This window comes from Eriocheir sinensis, chromosome 15, assembly GCF_024679095.1.
Source record: "Eriocheir sinensis breed Jianghai 21 chromosome 15, ASM2467909v1, whole genome shotgun sequence".
Classification (NCBI taxonomy): domain Eukaryota; kingdom Metazoa; phylum Arthropoda; class Malacostraca; order Decapoda; family Varunidae; genus Eriocheir; species Eriocheir sinensis.
In genome coordinates this window covers 5,766,775-5,782,580 of record NC_066523.1, presented here as the reverse complement: position 1 = coordinate 5,782,580, position 15,806 = coordinate 5,766,775, and the positions used below count along the sequence as shown (strand labels likewise).

General features: G+C 43.4%; 1 protein-coding gene across 3 annotated transcripts in view; it reads right to left on the bottom strand.

Moving 5' to 3' along the window:
• The window catches only part of LOC126998822 (E3 ubiquitin-protein ligase MIB1-like), a 34,973-nt gene extending 19,538 nt beyond the window's left edge, over window positions 1-15,435 (bottom strand). The window contains exon 1 of one of the 3 annotated variants that reach the window (XM_050860947.1): window positions 15,197-15,435. In XM_050860947.1, the coding sequence (XP_050716904.1) occupies window positions 15,197-15,201 (5 nt within the window). In that variant the 5' untranslated portion in view covers window positions 15,202-15,435. Of the gene's footprint in view, window positions 1-14,587 lie in introns of all 3 variants that reach the window. The other 2 variants (XM_050860945.1, XM_050860944.1) reach the window with 2 other exon arrangements.
• Window positions 15,436-15,806: the final 371 nt, after the last annotated feature.

Sequence of the window (15,806 nt, the reverse complement as noted above, 5' to 3'; positions counted from 1 at the left end):
GGAAAGGAAAGGAGAGAAAGGAGTAAAAGGGAGTGGACAGAGTGGTGAAGGAGAATGGAGAGAGAAAGGAGGAGGGTAGGGAGAGTAAATGACTGGAGGAGGAGGAGGAGGAGGAGGAGGATGTGTGAATAGCGAAGGGAAAATAATAAAAAATAATAATAATAGATGTAAATGCCCAAACTATCACCGGAGGGAGGCTAACAACGAAGGCAAGGTAAGACACTATACATTTTTTTTTATAGTTTTCCAAATCGAATAAACTGATGACCGGGATGTATTACCGAATGAACTCACACGTGCGAGAAAACAATACATAAATTTGAATAGTTAAAATGATAAAATGTGGTGAAAATACGAAAAACACACGCGCTTGAAAGTGTAATAAATTCTACCCCAAAAATATATAGAGTCATTGTTTTTGTTCTCTCCTTTTTTCTTGTTATGCTTCTCTTCACTGTCAGTGCCACTTGATATTTTGTTTTTCATATTCTTGTCTGCTCGTCGAGGGGACTTTTTTTTGTGTCTCCCTCTGTATAATTTTTTTTCTTTATTTTTCCTTGATGCCCTTTCATGAATCTCAATACTACTACTACTACTACTACTACTACTACCACCACCATCACCACTACGACTACTACCACTACCACTACTACTACGACTAACAGCAACAATAATACCCCCCCCTCCACACACACACACACACAACCCACCCGACTGCCCTTCCCCCCACACCCCTTCCCCCCTCCCCCACCCCCCTTCCCCCCACACACCTTTCCCCCACAATTCATTAACACACCTCCACAAACAAAATTATGTAATATGCAAATGCCGACCAGAATCACGCGGCGGCTCCTCTAATCACAGAAAAACGACCCGCCGAATTATTATTAAGCTTACTACAGAGGGGTGGGAGGGTGGGGGAGGAAGGGGGGGGAGGAAGAGGAGGTGGAGTAGGTATGGGTGGAAGGGAAAGGGAGAGTGGGTGGAGGGAGAGAAGCTATGTAGTGGAGAAGAGCAGGGAAAGGGGAATAAAGGGGGGGGGGGTAAAGGGGGATGTAGGGGGGAAGGGGGAGGGGGAAGTGGAGAAACTATGGGTGGAAGGGAAGGGTGGATAGAGGGAGTGGATTGCAGTTGTAAAGAGTGGAATGGAGAAGGAAAAGGGGGGTTGAAGGGGAGTTAGGGGGAGAGGGGTGAAGGGGTGGAAGGGAAGGGTGGGTGGAGGGAGTGGAGTAAAGTTATATCAACCATACTTTGGGGGTGGAGAAAGGGAAGTTGGGAGGAGGGATAAAGTGGTTGGGGGGCGGAAGTGGGTGGAGAGAAGTGGTGAAAATGATGGGATGGAGAGAAATGGAGAAGGTAGAGTGGGGAAAGAGGGATACAGGGGGTGGAACAGGGTGGAGAGAGGGGTGGAAAGAAGTAGGGAGAGGAAAGGAGAGAAAGGAGTAAAAGAAACTGGACAAAGGGGTGGAGGAGAATGGAGAGAGAAAGGCGGAGGGTAGGGAGAGGAAAGGAGTGGAGGAGGAGGAGGGAAGGGAGAGAAAAGGAGGAGGAGGGAGAGGAAAGGGATGGAAGAGGGTTGGGAGAGGAGGGGGAGAAAGGGGGAGAGAAAGGAGGAGGGTAGGGAGAGGAAACGAGTGGAGGAGGAGGAGAGAAGGGAGAGAAAAGGAGGAGGGAGAGGAAAGGGATGGAAGAGGGTTGGGAGAGGAGGGGGAGAAAGGGGAAGAGAGAGAAGAGAGGGGGGAGAAAAGGGGGGGGGTAGGAGGTAGTGGTGGACGGGGAATAGGAGGGTTTTATGGTGCGAGAAATAATAATTAAAACAATTATGCAAATGAAATTAAACAAGCAAACAGCGGCGGCGGTGGCGCGCTCTGGTGACAAGAAAATGATCCCGACTTTTCTGTTTATTCTGTTTTATTTTTTCACTGATTAGGTAATTTCAATCTTTTTCCCCCTTTTTTTATTAGGTTATAACAGCAGGTAATGGTTAATCTGTCTGTATTCAATTTTCTTTTATTTGTTCAATTTTTTTCTTTACATTGATCCGACTTTTTTGTTTATTGTTTTATTTTTTCACTAATTAGGCAGTTTCAATCTTTTCCCCCCTTTTTTTTATCAGGTTATAACAGCAGGTAATGGTTAATTTGTCTGTGTTAATTTTTCTTTTATTTGTTCATTTTTTTCTTTATCCTTTGGTGATAAAAGATGGTAGGCTATCATTTATTTTTTTTCTTCTAAATTTTCAGCTATTGCTTTCTCGTTTTTTTTCTCAATTTTTTTTAACCATTTCTCTTCTGGGGTAAAAACACCAGGGAGTAGTTATTTTTTTCTCTTAAATGTTCAATCTTTTCTTCTTAGGCAATAAAATGAAGTATATACATATTTTTCTCTTAAATGTTCAATGCTTTTCCTTCTTAAGCAACAAAAGTACGTAGTCGAAATTTTCTCTTTTAAATTCACAATACGACCACAACAGGGAGACTTAGCAAATGTTTTTATATGGGTGGCAGTACTGCTACATATAAATACGGTTCTTACTGCTATCATATTCCCTTCTGTATCTCTACTTTCAATATTAAATGGTGAAGTTAGGAGGAGACTAGAATACAATGGTCATCAATGCTTTCATATTCCTTCCTTCATCTTGTGTCGGCCTGTCCCTCTGGAGTCTGGAGCAAGCAACTTTTAATTAAACTCCAACAGATATAGAGCTGCCCTCTGGAACGATACAGCTTCGAAAGTATATCCAATTCTCCTTCCTATTATTATCATTTATCATAATTTTTCTACTGTCATTCTTTTCAATCAACACATATCATCAGCCTAGTCATTATTGATCGCCTAATAGTTACGGTCTAAGGCTTTTTTCTTGTTTTATTATCATGATTAACTTTTTTCTCTTTCAAGTTTATTTTATTTACAGAACCATTGTTTACTTTACCATCATCATCATTAACATTACCAATATTTCTCACCTAATTGTTATAGTCTAGTTTTTTTTTCTGGTTTTATTATCATGCCTTAATTTTTTTCTCATTCAAGTTTAAATATTTACAGTAGGCCTACCTTGTTTTCTTTATCATCATTAACACTGTCATTATTTCTCACCTAATTGTTATAGTCTGTTTTTTTCTGGTTTTATTATCAAGCCTTAACTTTTTTTTCTTTTTCGTTTAAATATTTACAGTACCTTCTTTTCTTGTTTTCTTTATCATCATCATCATTAACACTGTCATTAATTCTCATCTAATTGTTACGGTCTCAGTCTGTTTTTTCTTTTATTATAACGAATGCAATTTCTTTTTTCTTTCAAGTTTATTTTATTTGAAGTACCTTGTTTTCTTGTTTTCTTTATCATCATCATTATCATCAACATTGTCTTTATTTCTCACCTAACTATTATGGTCTGTTTTTTTTTTCTTATTTTATTTTCAAGATATAACTTCTTTTTCTCTTCCAAGATTATTTCCAGTACCATTTTCTTTATCATCATCATTATCAGTAACATTATTATCATTTTTCATCTAATTGTTATGGTCTAAGTCTTTTTTTCTTGTTTTATTATCACGACTTCAACTTTTTTTTTCTTTCAAGTTTATTTACAACACCAGTTTCTTTATCATCATTACCATCATCATTAACATTATCCTCATTTTTCACCTAACAATTATGGTCTGTCTTTTTATACTTGTTCTATTATAACGACTTCAACTTCTTCTTCGGTTCCAAGTTAATTCTTTTTCTTCAAATTGACTCCTCTATATTTTTTTCTGGCGAACGTAATTTCTGCGTTGAATGGTCTGGTGTGGACGCTGCCAGTGACTTGGAGAGGGAGAGAGAGAGGGAGAGGGAGGGAGGGAGGGAAGGGGGAGAGGGAGAGGGAGAAGTGGGGGGAGGTGAGGAGGGAATGAAGGAGGAAAGAGAGAATATACAAAGAGATAGAGAGAGAGAGAGAGAGAGACGGGGGGTTATAATACAAATCTGGCAGGAAGATAAAGCAAGGAACAGACATTAATTCTCTCTCTCTCTCTCTCTCTCTCTCTCTCTCTCTCTCTCTCTCTCTCTCTCTCACACACACACACACACACACACACACACACACACACACGAAAACGTTACTCATATCTCATCCACTACGTCAATATGATGTTTCTTCTTCCTCCTCCTTCCTTTCACTCCTCCTCCTGTTCTCTCACTTCCTATCAGCAATGCATAGAGAAGGTAATGATGCTACAACAATAATAACAACAACTACCACTACTACTACTACTACTACCACTACTACTACTACTACTACTACTTCTACTACTACATTACAGTGACTTCTCTAATTTCTAGCTCAGTAGCGGGAAACAATAACAAGATATAAACACAATAAAATAAACAAAAAATAAAGGTATTGAAATTTAGATCAGACTGGAAAAAAACCCAACTAACTGCTATCCGGTCTATTCTTCCACTTCCCCTTTTCCATTAATAACATTCAAAGCTAAGAAAAATAAGGGAGATATAACGTCAATAATTACGATAAATCAGACAACGTTTACTAGAGACTGTGTTCCTTCTTATGGTCTTCTTCGTATACAAACTCGCGGATCATAAAGAAAAAAAAACTGCAAAAAAAGAACGAAAATCAAAAACTAAATTACTGAGCGTTGAGAAAGAGAAAAGAAAAAAAAGTAAAGCGTAACGGAAAACCAAGAGGAAGTAAAGAAGACGATGAGTAAACGAGGGAAGACGATAACGAAGAGGAGAAGGAGGAAATGGAGGAGGAGGAGGAGCAGTAGAGAGAGAGAGAGAGAGAGAGAGAGAGAGAGAGAAAGCATAATCAACCCATTCTCTTTCTTTCCACGCGGCAAGAGAGAGAAAAAAACCTTCACATTATGCAAAACGCCGACGATGGAATAAACAAATAATCAAAATTCTCTCTCTCTCTCTCTCTCTCTCTCTCTCTCTCTCTCTCTCTTTTAACACAGCCGCGCGTCACCCCACATTGAGTATCACGTGCCCTTTCCTCCTCCTCCTCCTCCTCCTCCTTTAGAGAAGAGCAAGGCTTGGCACTAAAGCTAAAAGTCGCGAGGGTTGTCAGAAGTCCTCCTCCTCCCCTTCTTCTTCTTTCTCCTCCTCCTCCTCCTTTTGCTCTTCCTACCTCATTCCCTTCCATCCTCTCCTTCTCTCTCTTCCACTCTTCTTTTTTGACTCATCTTCCTTATTTCTTTCCCTTTTCTTTCTTTCTTCCTTCTTTCTTTTTTTTCCTTCCTTTCTTCCTTCCTCTATTCCTAACTACTTATCTTTCTACTTACTTTCTTACTTACATACCTATTTCCTTACCTTCCTACCTACATACCTTACCTAACCTGACAACCTACCTGCCTAACCTTACCTAACCTACTTACCTACCTTACCTTATCTACCTTTCCACATGCCATCTTTCCGATCTACTTACCTACCAAACTTAATCTAACTTACCTACTTTCCTCACTGCCTAACTTACCCTAACCTACCTACATTTCTACTCTCCTCCCTTCCTCTCTTTCCCTACCTAACCTAACCTAACCTAACCTACATGCTTATCAATCTATATTCCTCCCTCCCTACCTGTCTACCTCCCTACCTCTCTTGACCTGTTTTTCTTCTCACCTCACCTGCGAAAACCTTCACTTACTCACCTTACTAATGACTCACCTCCGCACTAATGAGCACACTACACATTTTCTTCACCTTTTTTCTTGTTTGTTTACTTTGCCCAAAATAGTAATAATAAAAAATAAAAAAATAAGTTCTGCTTCTCCTCTTTATAACTCTCTTACACATCCCATGCTTTACTTTTCTACTTAACTGCTTTAATTCCTCTCTCTCCCTCTCTCTCTTTTTCGCCCTCCTTCTCTCCATCTTTCCTCCCTGCCGCACGTGTTCTCTCCCTCCCTCCCTTCTTCCCTCCACCGGCGTCTTTTCCTGGCGGTGTCAAATGAATGGGGAGGAGGAGGAGGAGGAGGATGAGGGAGGGAGGAAAGAGGGGTAGAGTCAGGCATCTTCTTTGGCACCTCCTCTTCCCTTTTCTTCCTTCCTCTTCCTCCTCCCTTCTCTCTCTCTCTCTCTCTCTCTCTCTCTCTCTCTCTCTCTCTCTCTCTCTCTCTCTCTCTCTCTCTCTATCTATCTCTCTTTCAGTGTGTGTGTGTGTGTGTGTGTGTGTGTGTGCAAAAAAAAATCCGTTATAATTTATGTAAGAGAGAGAGAGAGAGAGAGTTTAATGACGCGAGGGGAAAAAAGGGCAAAGCAGGAGAGGCAGGAGGAGGAGGAGGAGGAGACGGAGAAGTGCCACCCACCCCAGGCACCTCCTTCAAGGCTGGAATTACCCCTCCCCCCCCCTCGGCACCCCACAGGAGGCATCTTACCTCCACTGGAGATGCCTCTCTCCCCCTCCCTCCCTCCCTCCATATAACGTAGAGTACACCACGTGCTCTCTCTCTCTCTCTCTCTCTCTCTCTCTCTCTCCAGGCTCTGCCAGTCTTCACTCGAGGGTGACGTGCCCCTTCCTCCTCTTCCTCCCTCCCGGCAGGGCTGAAAATACTCTGGAGGGGAGGTGAAGGCACTCCTCCTGCCTACACGGATTTTCCTCTCTCTCTCTCTCTCTCTCTCTCTCTCTCTACTAGTCCTCCTTTTAACACTTCCTTCCTCGTGATGCTCGTCCCTTTTCCAGTGTTTTAAGTATTTAGTTGTTTGGTTATCGAACTGACGTTTTTTTTAGAATTCTGAGCCAATATTTAAAGTGGCTGTTTTTTTTATTTATTTCTTCTCTGTAATTTCCTGTTACTTATTTCTATGTGCACCGGTTTGTTGGTTCACTTAAAATTCATCATTGTTCATCACCACCATCACCACCACCACCACCAATATCACCATTACCACCATCACCACTATGATATACCACCATCATACCCACAGCAACTATCTTTCATATACCATCACCATCACTATCACTACCACTACAACATACCACTCCCACCATCACCACCACCAGCACCAGCACCACAACCACCACCACCACCACCACCCCAAGAGACGCTGCTTGGCTTAAAATACAGGAGACAATACTCGTACGTCGGTGTCTCTTACCTCCATAAATCATCTCTCTCTCTCTCTCTCTCTCTCTCTCTCTCTCTCTCTCTCTCTCTCTCTCTCTCTCTCATTAGTTTTCATGTTTTTTCCTAATCATGTTTTCTTTTCTTCCTTAGTTTCCTATTTTGGTTTGTCATTTTCCTTTATATTTTCTACGGACTTCTTCATTTTCTTTATACTTTTCACTTTTTTTAAAGAACGAATAAGGAAGAAAACGGGAAAAAATAATAACCGTTGTTCTTTTTTTTGATATATGTCGGTTCTTTTTTTTTATATTTCTACTTGACGTCAACATCTACACACACACACACACACACACACACACACACACACACACACACACGAATCTGTTTACTTTCCTACTTCCTTCTCTCTCTCTCTCTCTCTCTCTCTCTCTCTCTCTCTCTCTCTCTCTCTCTCTCTCTCTCTCTCTCTCTCTCTCTCTCTCTCCTTTTATCTCTCACTTCCTATCTCAATCTCTTCTTTATCTTCCTTGACCTCACTCGTGTATCTCAATTATCTCTCTTCAGGAGGAGGAGGAGGAGGAGGAGGAGGATGCAGAGGACGAAGGAAAAGGAGTCGAAGGAGTTACATTCTCTCGCTATCTCTTCTTCCTCTTCCTCTTTCTCCTCCTCCTCCTCCTCCTCCTCCTCCTCCTCTTCTTCCTCCTCCTCCTTGGAATGTTTCAATGTTCTTCCGGTGAGGTGCCAGCATGCCTCCTTCCCTCCCTTCTCCTCCTCCTCCTCCTCCTCCTCCTCTTCTTCCTCCCTTCATGCCTCCGTCTTTCTGCTTCCTCCAATCTTACCTCTCCATACCTCCTGTGCTCTCTCTCTCTCTCTCTCTCTCTCTCTCTCTCTCTCTCTCTCTCTCTCTCTCTCTCTCTCTCTCTCACGCACACAAGCTGATAGGAAGGATTAGCATGGGCTTCAGAGGTGGAGAGAAAGGGGGGAGAGAGGGAGGGAGGGAGGGAAAGGAAGGAAGGAGGGAAGGAAGGAGGGAAGGAAGGGAGGGAGGGAAAGGAAGGAAGGAAGACAGGAGGAAAGGGACGCGGAGCAGGGGTGGGAGGGGGGTGGGGGGGGGAGGAGGAGGAGAAGGTGACGGATGGACAGGAGGGGTAAGGGTGATGAGAGAGAGAGAGAGAGAGAGAGAGAGAGAGAGAGAGAGAGAGAGAGAGAGAGAAGGGTATACGCTCTCGTGGGAAAAGGGTGCTAAGTAAACTCTCCTTCTCTTCTTCCTTTTCTTCCTTAAACCAGAAGACAACGATTAATAAAAGAAAAAACAAACACATTTAAACATTATTATTATTATTATTATTATTATTATTATTATTATTATGATGATGATGATGATGATTACCCAGTTTTTATTTTTATCTTCATAAGTGTTTTCTTTTCTTGATTTTTGTATTTTTTGTTCGATTTTATTTTTTTTAGCTTGTATGCGTCTCTCTCTCTCTCTCTCTCTCTCTCTCTCTCTCTCTCTCTCTCTCTCTCTCTCTCTCTCTCTCTCTCTCTGGACATTCCTCCTCTTCCATTATCTCCATCTCCTGTTCTATCTTTATTATCAGAAATTCTTCCTCCTCCGCCTGTTCCTCGTCTTCTTCCTTTTCCTCCTGCTTTACCTTCTTTTCTTCCTATATTTCTCTACTAATTTACCTGCTCGCTCCTTCTCCTCCTCCTGTTCCTCGTCCTCGTCCTCGTCCTCCTCCCTCACCTTCTACTCTCGCTATATTTCTCCTCTAATTTACCTCCTCGCCTTCCCTTGTCCCGCCTCACCCTCGGGACCGTGGCCAGATGGACCCATCTCGGCCCTCTGCCAGCCGCGCCTCCTCCTCCACCACCACCGTTACCTACTACCACTTCGGCGCTCGTCCAAGTCGGTTCTTCCAGTACTATAACGGCCACCAGGATGACTATTACTACCACTGCTACTGATATTACTACAACTACTACTACTACTACTGTTATTACTGCTGGTACTTCCTCTCCTATACTATAATTTGGTTCATGCGACATTAGAAAATATAGATTTGGTTACGTTACCGAAATTACTGCTTCTGCTGCTGCTATTAATACTACTCCTCCTCCTACTACTACTACTACTGCTACTACTGCTTCCTCTCCTACAGGTGCTATAATTTGGTCCATGATCCCATTGAGAAGACATATTTAGTTACGTCGCCGAAACTTATGCAAGAGTTGAGGTAAAATTAGATGTGTATTTCTTTCTACCATTTTCTGTTGTTTCTTATCTATGTATTTTATAATTTTCTATCTTGTTTTCTATTATATACTTATGGGTGCATTTTCTATGTTTTTCTTCTATTTTCTATTCTTGTTTTTATTTATTTTCATATTTTCTTTTCTCTTCTATTTTCATCTGTATTTTTTCTTCTATTATTATTTTCTATTATATTTTGATCAATGTATTATTTTTCTCTATCTTTCCTTTACTATTTTTTTTCTTTATATGCTAACAAGCTTTATTTATTTACATTTTCAAGTTACGCATCTTTGGAGTTTTTTTTTCTTTATTTTCCTTTCCATTTTTTCCTTATTTTTCTTGTCACTTTTTTCATTATTTTTTTTACATTTTTCCTTTACATTTCTTTTTCTTTTCAGTTTTTCTTTATCATTCTTTTCAGTTTTACCTTTATTTTTCTTTTCAGTTTCTCATCTTTTTTCTCTTAATTTTATCCTTTATTTTTCTAACTTTTTTTTTCATTTATTCATTTTCGTTTTCAGTTTTCTGTCCAATTCTTCCTTTATTGTTCTTTTCGGCTTTTCTCTTTATTTTCCTAAACAACTTTCCACTACTTTTAACATTTTTCTTTTGCTTTCTTATATACTTTTTTTTTGTCTTTTCGCGGGAGAGGCGGCGTTAACAACTTTCCTCTACTTTTAACATTTTTTTTAATTTTTCTCTTGCTTTCATATATACTTTTTTTTCTTTTCACGGGAGAGGAAGCGTCGCGAAAGAGGCGCTCCTACTTGGTACGTATACAACACTCAACAACTTTCCTCCGACACTCGCCCCGCTGCCAAGTTTTCCAGGACGACGAGTGTTTGTGTTGAGAATTACCTAATTGCTCCCCCGCGCGTCTCGTTATTAAGAAGGCAGGACAGCAAGATCCGTTTCTCGATTTTTTTTGTTACTTATTATTATTATCATTTTATTTTATTTCATTTGGTTCGTCCTCGTAAAGTTGCTGTCAGGATGTTGTATACTGTTGCTACTTTTGTTCTTGTTGTTTCTTGTTGCTTGTTAATTAGTTTTCTTATTGTTATTTGTTGTTGTTGTTGATGATGATGAGGATGATTTTGTTGTGGATGTTGTTGTTGTTACTACTGTTGCTGTTGTTGTTGTTGTAACGTGGTATTTTAGTTATTATTATCCTTTTCATTACTACTACTACTACATTTCTACTCCAATTTTCCTTTATTTTTCTTTTCAGCTTTTCCTTTAATTTTGTTTTTTTATCGGTGTCGCAGACGCCGATCAACAGATTGTCCATCTTCTTGTTGTTGTTCTCTTCAAGTTGTTTCCCTGGCTCACCCATGCATTGTAGACATGGCATTGTATAATAACATTTGTTAGCCCTGATGAACCCTACAACATGGCATTATAAACAAAGTCAGCTTTTTTTTTAACGTCTTGGCCTGTGGCGCCGGTAGGCCTTCATAGTAGGGCCTGATGGTCGGCCCCAGCCCGTTGTGGCGCAGGAAGTGTTTATAGTGGCGCCATCTTTAGTTTTCAGCATTTTCCATTTTAGATCCCTAGTTGCATAATATAAATTGTTGGGGGGATGTTGGAGGGTCATGCGACGCCGATCTAGCATAGCTTTTGTGCAATTAACACTTGTCATTTTCTTCTCCCTTCTCGTTTTGTCTCCTCCACCTTCACCACTATTCCTCGTCCCTTTCTTCTTATCCTTCTAATTTACATATCTTTCCTTTCCTTCCTCCTCCTCCTCCTCCTCCTCCTACTACTACTACTACTACCACTACTACCATTACTACCTTTACGACTTCCTAATTTCGTCCATAATGTATAAAAAAAAACGAGAAGCACCATTTTCTTTCCTTTTTATTTCTCCTAATTACCTCCACCACCACCACCACCCCCAACACCTCCACCGCCACCACCACCGCAGCGACACTAACAGCTGCTTCTCCTTCATCAAAACACCGACAGCTTAAAACTATCATATTTTGGTGTTCGGAGGAGGAGGAGGAGGAGGAGGAGGAGGAGCACGTGTTAAAGATGACTGCAGTAACCACCACCACCACCACCGTCACCACCACTACCGCAATCACCACCACCACCATCACTGTCGCTTGTGGTGGTGGTGGTGGTGATGAAGTGCTAATTATACTTTCATCTTATTGCCATTAAATTACTTTTGGACTGATTCATTTGGACACGATTATCATCATCATCATTATTATTGTTGGCTATTGTTGTTGTTGATAGTGAAAGTGTAAATTAATAGTGAAGAGAGGTAGTTAGTGGTGTTACTGGCAAGGGTAATAGTGGTGGTGGTGGTAGTGATGATGGTGGTGGTGATGGTGGTGATGGTGGTAGCGGTGGTGGGCAGTGGTGGTGGTGGTATGATGGTTTCGTAATGCTAGTGGTGATGGTGGTAGTGGTGATGGTGGTAGCGGTGATGGTAATGGTGGTGGTGGTGGAGGTGATGGTGGTGGTGGTGAGATGCTTTGGTAATGGTGGTGGTGGTGGAGGTGGTGGTGATGGAGGCAGGAGAGCTGTGGTTATTTTGGTGAGAGAAGGGGAGAAGGGGAGGGAAAGGGACCGAAAAGGGGGAGGAGTGAGGGGAGAGGAAAGGAGGGAGGGAGAGAGAAGGGAGGGCAAGCTACGTAGGGTAAGACTCGAAGCCAAGATGAGGTAAATACCCCTACCCTCCCTTCCTCCCTCCCTCCCTTCCCTCCATCTCTCCCTCCCTTCTTCTTCCTCCCGGTGGCGTGTGACGCATGGGAGACGGGTAAGGCGAAAGAAAGAGGGGAGAATGTGGGGAGAAAGGGAGGAGAAAGGGAGGAAAAAGGGAGGAAGAAGAGGAAAGAGACAGAAGAAGAGTCACACATACAAGAGAAGGATGAGAGAAGGAAAAGAGAGGAAGAAGAAGAAGCACAAAGAAAGAAGAAGGTTTGAGAGAAGAATGAAAGAGAATAAGCAAACCGACAGCAGAAAGGAGATAAAAGGAATAGAAGGGAAGAATAAGAGGAATAGAGAGGAGAAAGGAAAAATGAAGAGGAATAGACATGAAGATGAGAGAAGGAAGAGAAAGGAAGAATAAGAGAGAGAGAGAGAGAGAGAGAGAGAGAGAGAGAGAGACTGACTTGATCGTCCGTCGAGTTTCAATCAAAGGTAAAGTATTTTTCTTATCTTTTCCTCGACTTAAAACACAAAACTTGACCCATTTGGACGATGAAAATGCCGTGTGTGTGTGTGTGTGTGTGTGTGTGTGTGTGTGTGTGTGTGTGTGTGTGTGTGTTAATTAGCTTTAAAGTAACACCAATTAAACCAAGAATGACAACTTAGATCATTCTCATTTTTCACAGCTTTTATTTCTATATTTATTTTTTTTCTTTCATCTTTTTCTTCTTTTATTGTTTCCTTCATCGTTTTCATTTCCTTATTTTTCTTTTTTTTCCTTCATTTTTCTTTCCTTTTTTTGTTTTTTTCCTTATCATTTTTTATTTTCTGGTTTTTGTTTTTTTATCATGCCTCAAATTGAACTAAAACTATCATTATCATCATTATCGTAACTATCTTCTCTAATCACGTGATCCATTAATTAAACATACGAAAATAATCAGCGTCGTGAACATCTTGCAATCGTTTACAGTAATTGGTTCCTTCTATCTATTTTTTTAATCTTAATTTAAATCTGCGTCTTCCTTTCAAAACAGTGATACACATAACAACCCTCTCTCTCTCTCTCTCTCTCTCTCTCTCTCTCTCTCTCTCTCTCTCTCTCCCCACGTATAGCTTTGTTCCCAGTCCCTTGTTTCTTGTTTTTCTTCTTTTCTTCTTCTACTTTGTCTTTTCTTTCTTCTTAGTCTTTGTCCCTCTCGTCTCTTTTTTTTCTTTATGCTGTCATTTTCTTAATTTATTCTTGTTCTCCTTTTTGTTATGTTTATTCCTCTATTTATCCTCCCTTTTAATCCCTTTCCTATATTCTAACCTTACTTTTCCTATTTCCTTCTTTTCCTCTCTCTCTGCTATTTCTCTTTCCTTCCTTTGTCTTTCTTTTTGCTCTCTTTTCCTCATTTCTTTCGTGGTTTACTTGTCCTCCTCCTTTTCCTCTTGATCTTCTCCATTTTGTCCTCACACTCTATTTTACCTCTTCTTTTCCTCTCATTCTTCCACCTCTCTTATGTTCTTGTTGTGTCTCTCCTCTGTCTTCTCTATTGTTCTTCGCCTCTTTTCTTTATCTATTCTCATCAATCTCTCCTCTCCATCTCCTTCATTTTAGTGTCCTTTTCTTTTTCCTCCACTTCTTCTTCTGTCTCCTCCACATCCTATTCTCCTATTTTTTCATTTCTACAATCCTTCGTTTTCTGTCCTCTTTATTAACTACTTTTCTTCCTTCTCACTGTCTCCTCCTCCTCCTCCATTCATCGTCCCTTTCTTCTTCTCATCCTTCTTATTTACATGTCATTCTTACCCTTCTTCTTATTTCTGTCGTCTTCATTAACTCCTTTTCTTTCTTCTCACTGTCTCCTTCTCCTCCTCTATTCATCGTTCCTTTCTTCTTCTTATCCTTCTTATTTACGTATCATTCTTATCCTTCTTATTAAATCTTCGTATCCTCACCATCTTTCCCTTCGAAGTCCTTACCAGTCAAGTCACTTATTTCACCCTCCCTTTCACTTTACACGCTATGGGAGGATACGGAGGAGGAGGAGGAGGAGAAAGAGGAGATAGAGGAAGGAAGAGGAAGAGGAGGAGGTGAGTGGCCCCCCTGCCTCTGCCTCGTGACCCCCCCGGAGGTAGTGCTGCCCGGGTCATATAAAGCGGGGGTGGCATGGCCCGGGGGTAGTGTTGGTGTAGGAGTGTGAGGCGGAGGAGGGCGCAGCGAGGCATCCTGGGGGGTGCCGGGCACACACACACACACACACACACACAGAGATAGGAGTTTATTTGTTTATTGTTGGCGAGGTTTGACACGACGACTTCGAGGCAAGACAAGACGAAGAGGAGGTGACTGCCGTGTGTGTGTGTGTGTGTGTGTGTGTGTGTGTGTGTATGTGTGTGTGTGTGTGTGTGGTTACTGTCTGTCTCCTAGCACGTGCATAGTGATAGTTGTGATTCTCTCTCTCTCTCTCTCTCTCTCTCTCTCTCTCTCTCTCTCTCTCCCAGTGGCCTCTGAAGGAAACGGGAGCGGGTCAGTGTGTTCCAATCTCTCGTGTGTGTATGTGTGTGTGTGTGTGTGAAGCACGTGGGCACTTACTCCTTCGCCAGTCACGCCGGGGCAGGTTGGTGGCGGGCAGTGACCAAGGAAGGAGGAGGAAGAGGAGGAGCAAGTGGAGGATAGGAGAGGAAAGGAAGGAGGAGGAGGAAGAGAGGAAGGCGATGAAAGAATAGAATCGAGTCTCTGACTTTACGTTCAGGCCTGGCACTCACACGATGGGAGGGGAGAGGGAGGGAGTGCCAGTGCCCTCCTCGCCTCCTCCTCCTCCTCCCTCATCTCAACCCGGTTCACCGCCAATTCAAACTGCCGCCCAGCGTTGCCACATCACGCCTCATGCCCTTCTTATCTTGCCTCGGCCGCCTGTGCCCCGCGAGGAAGGAAGTGTCGGGGGTCAGCCGGTTCGCGGGGGGCTGAGTCCTCGCCACAGCGCCGCCCTGTCCGTCCGAGGTGCCCTGCGGAGGACCCGGCTGCAGGAGGAAGAGTAACGCCACGCTAACTGCCAGATTCAGTTTATTTTTAATGAGAGCCGCTATATCTGAGGCGGGGGAGGGGCGGGGGCGGGGCGGGGCAGGGGGCACCCCGCAGAATGTGCCTCGAAGTGCCCTTATAAGGCACACGCTCACTTTGTCCAATAATCTTGAAGCTCACAGCATTTCGGTAGTGGCGGCGGCGACGAGGAGGGCAGCTTCTCGGGCGAAGCGTGGGCACTAGTGGGTACCTCTGCCGCCCTCCTCCTCCCCGCCCTCCTTTCCCCTCGCCGCGGGAGAGAGGGGAGAGAGAGGGCAGTGTGGCACCCGGGCTGGTCGGCGGCAGCTAAGATGGTTGCCGCCGCTGCTGCTTCTGGCGGGAGTGCGGTTCAGGGGCGGGCTGTGGGCGTGGTGGGCGTGCGGGCGGGGGCGTGGTGGCGTGCAGAGAGGGTGAGAGTAACACGGGGGAGGGGCAGCGACATATAAGGGCGGGCAAGGAGGGTGCGGGGAGCAGGGCGAGGGGAGGAGGGCATCGCGGGGAGGGTGGGTGCCAAGTTTAGCCCCGCTGTTGGTGTAGTGTGTCTGGGGGGGGCAGGGGGGAGGGGGGTGGGGGAAGGGGAGGGGGGGAGGGTGCGTCGTCAGTGCCCCGGGGTTGCTGGCTGACTGGCTCCCTCACTCACTGTGCGGCCACTACCGTCGGGGCACTGAGCCACTCCCCGCCTGGCTCTGCCCTCGACACACACGCCGCCGAGGACTCCTGGCGCTGCGGGGCGGGGCGGCGGGTGCGGCGT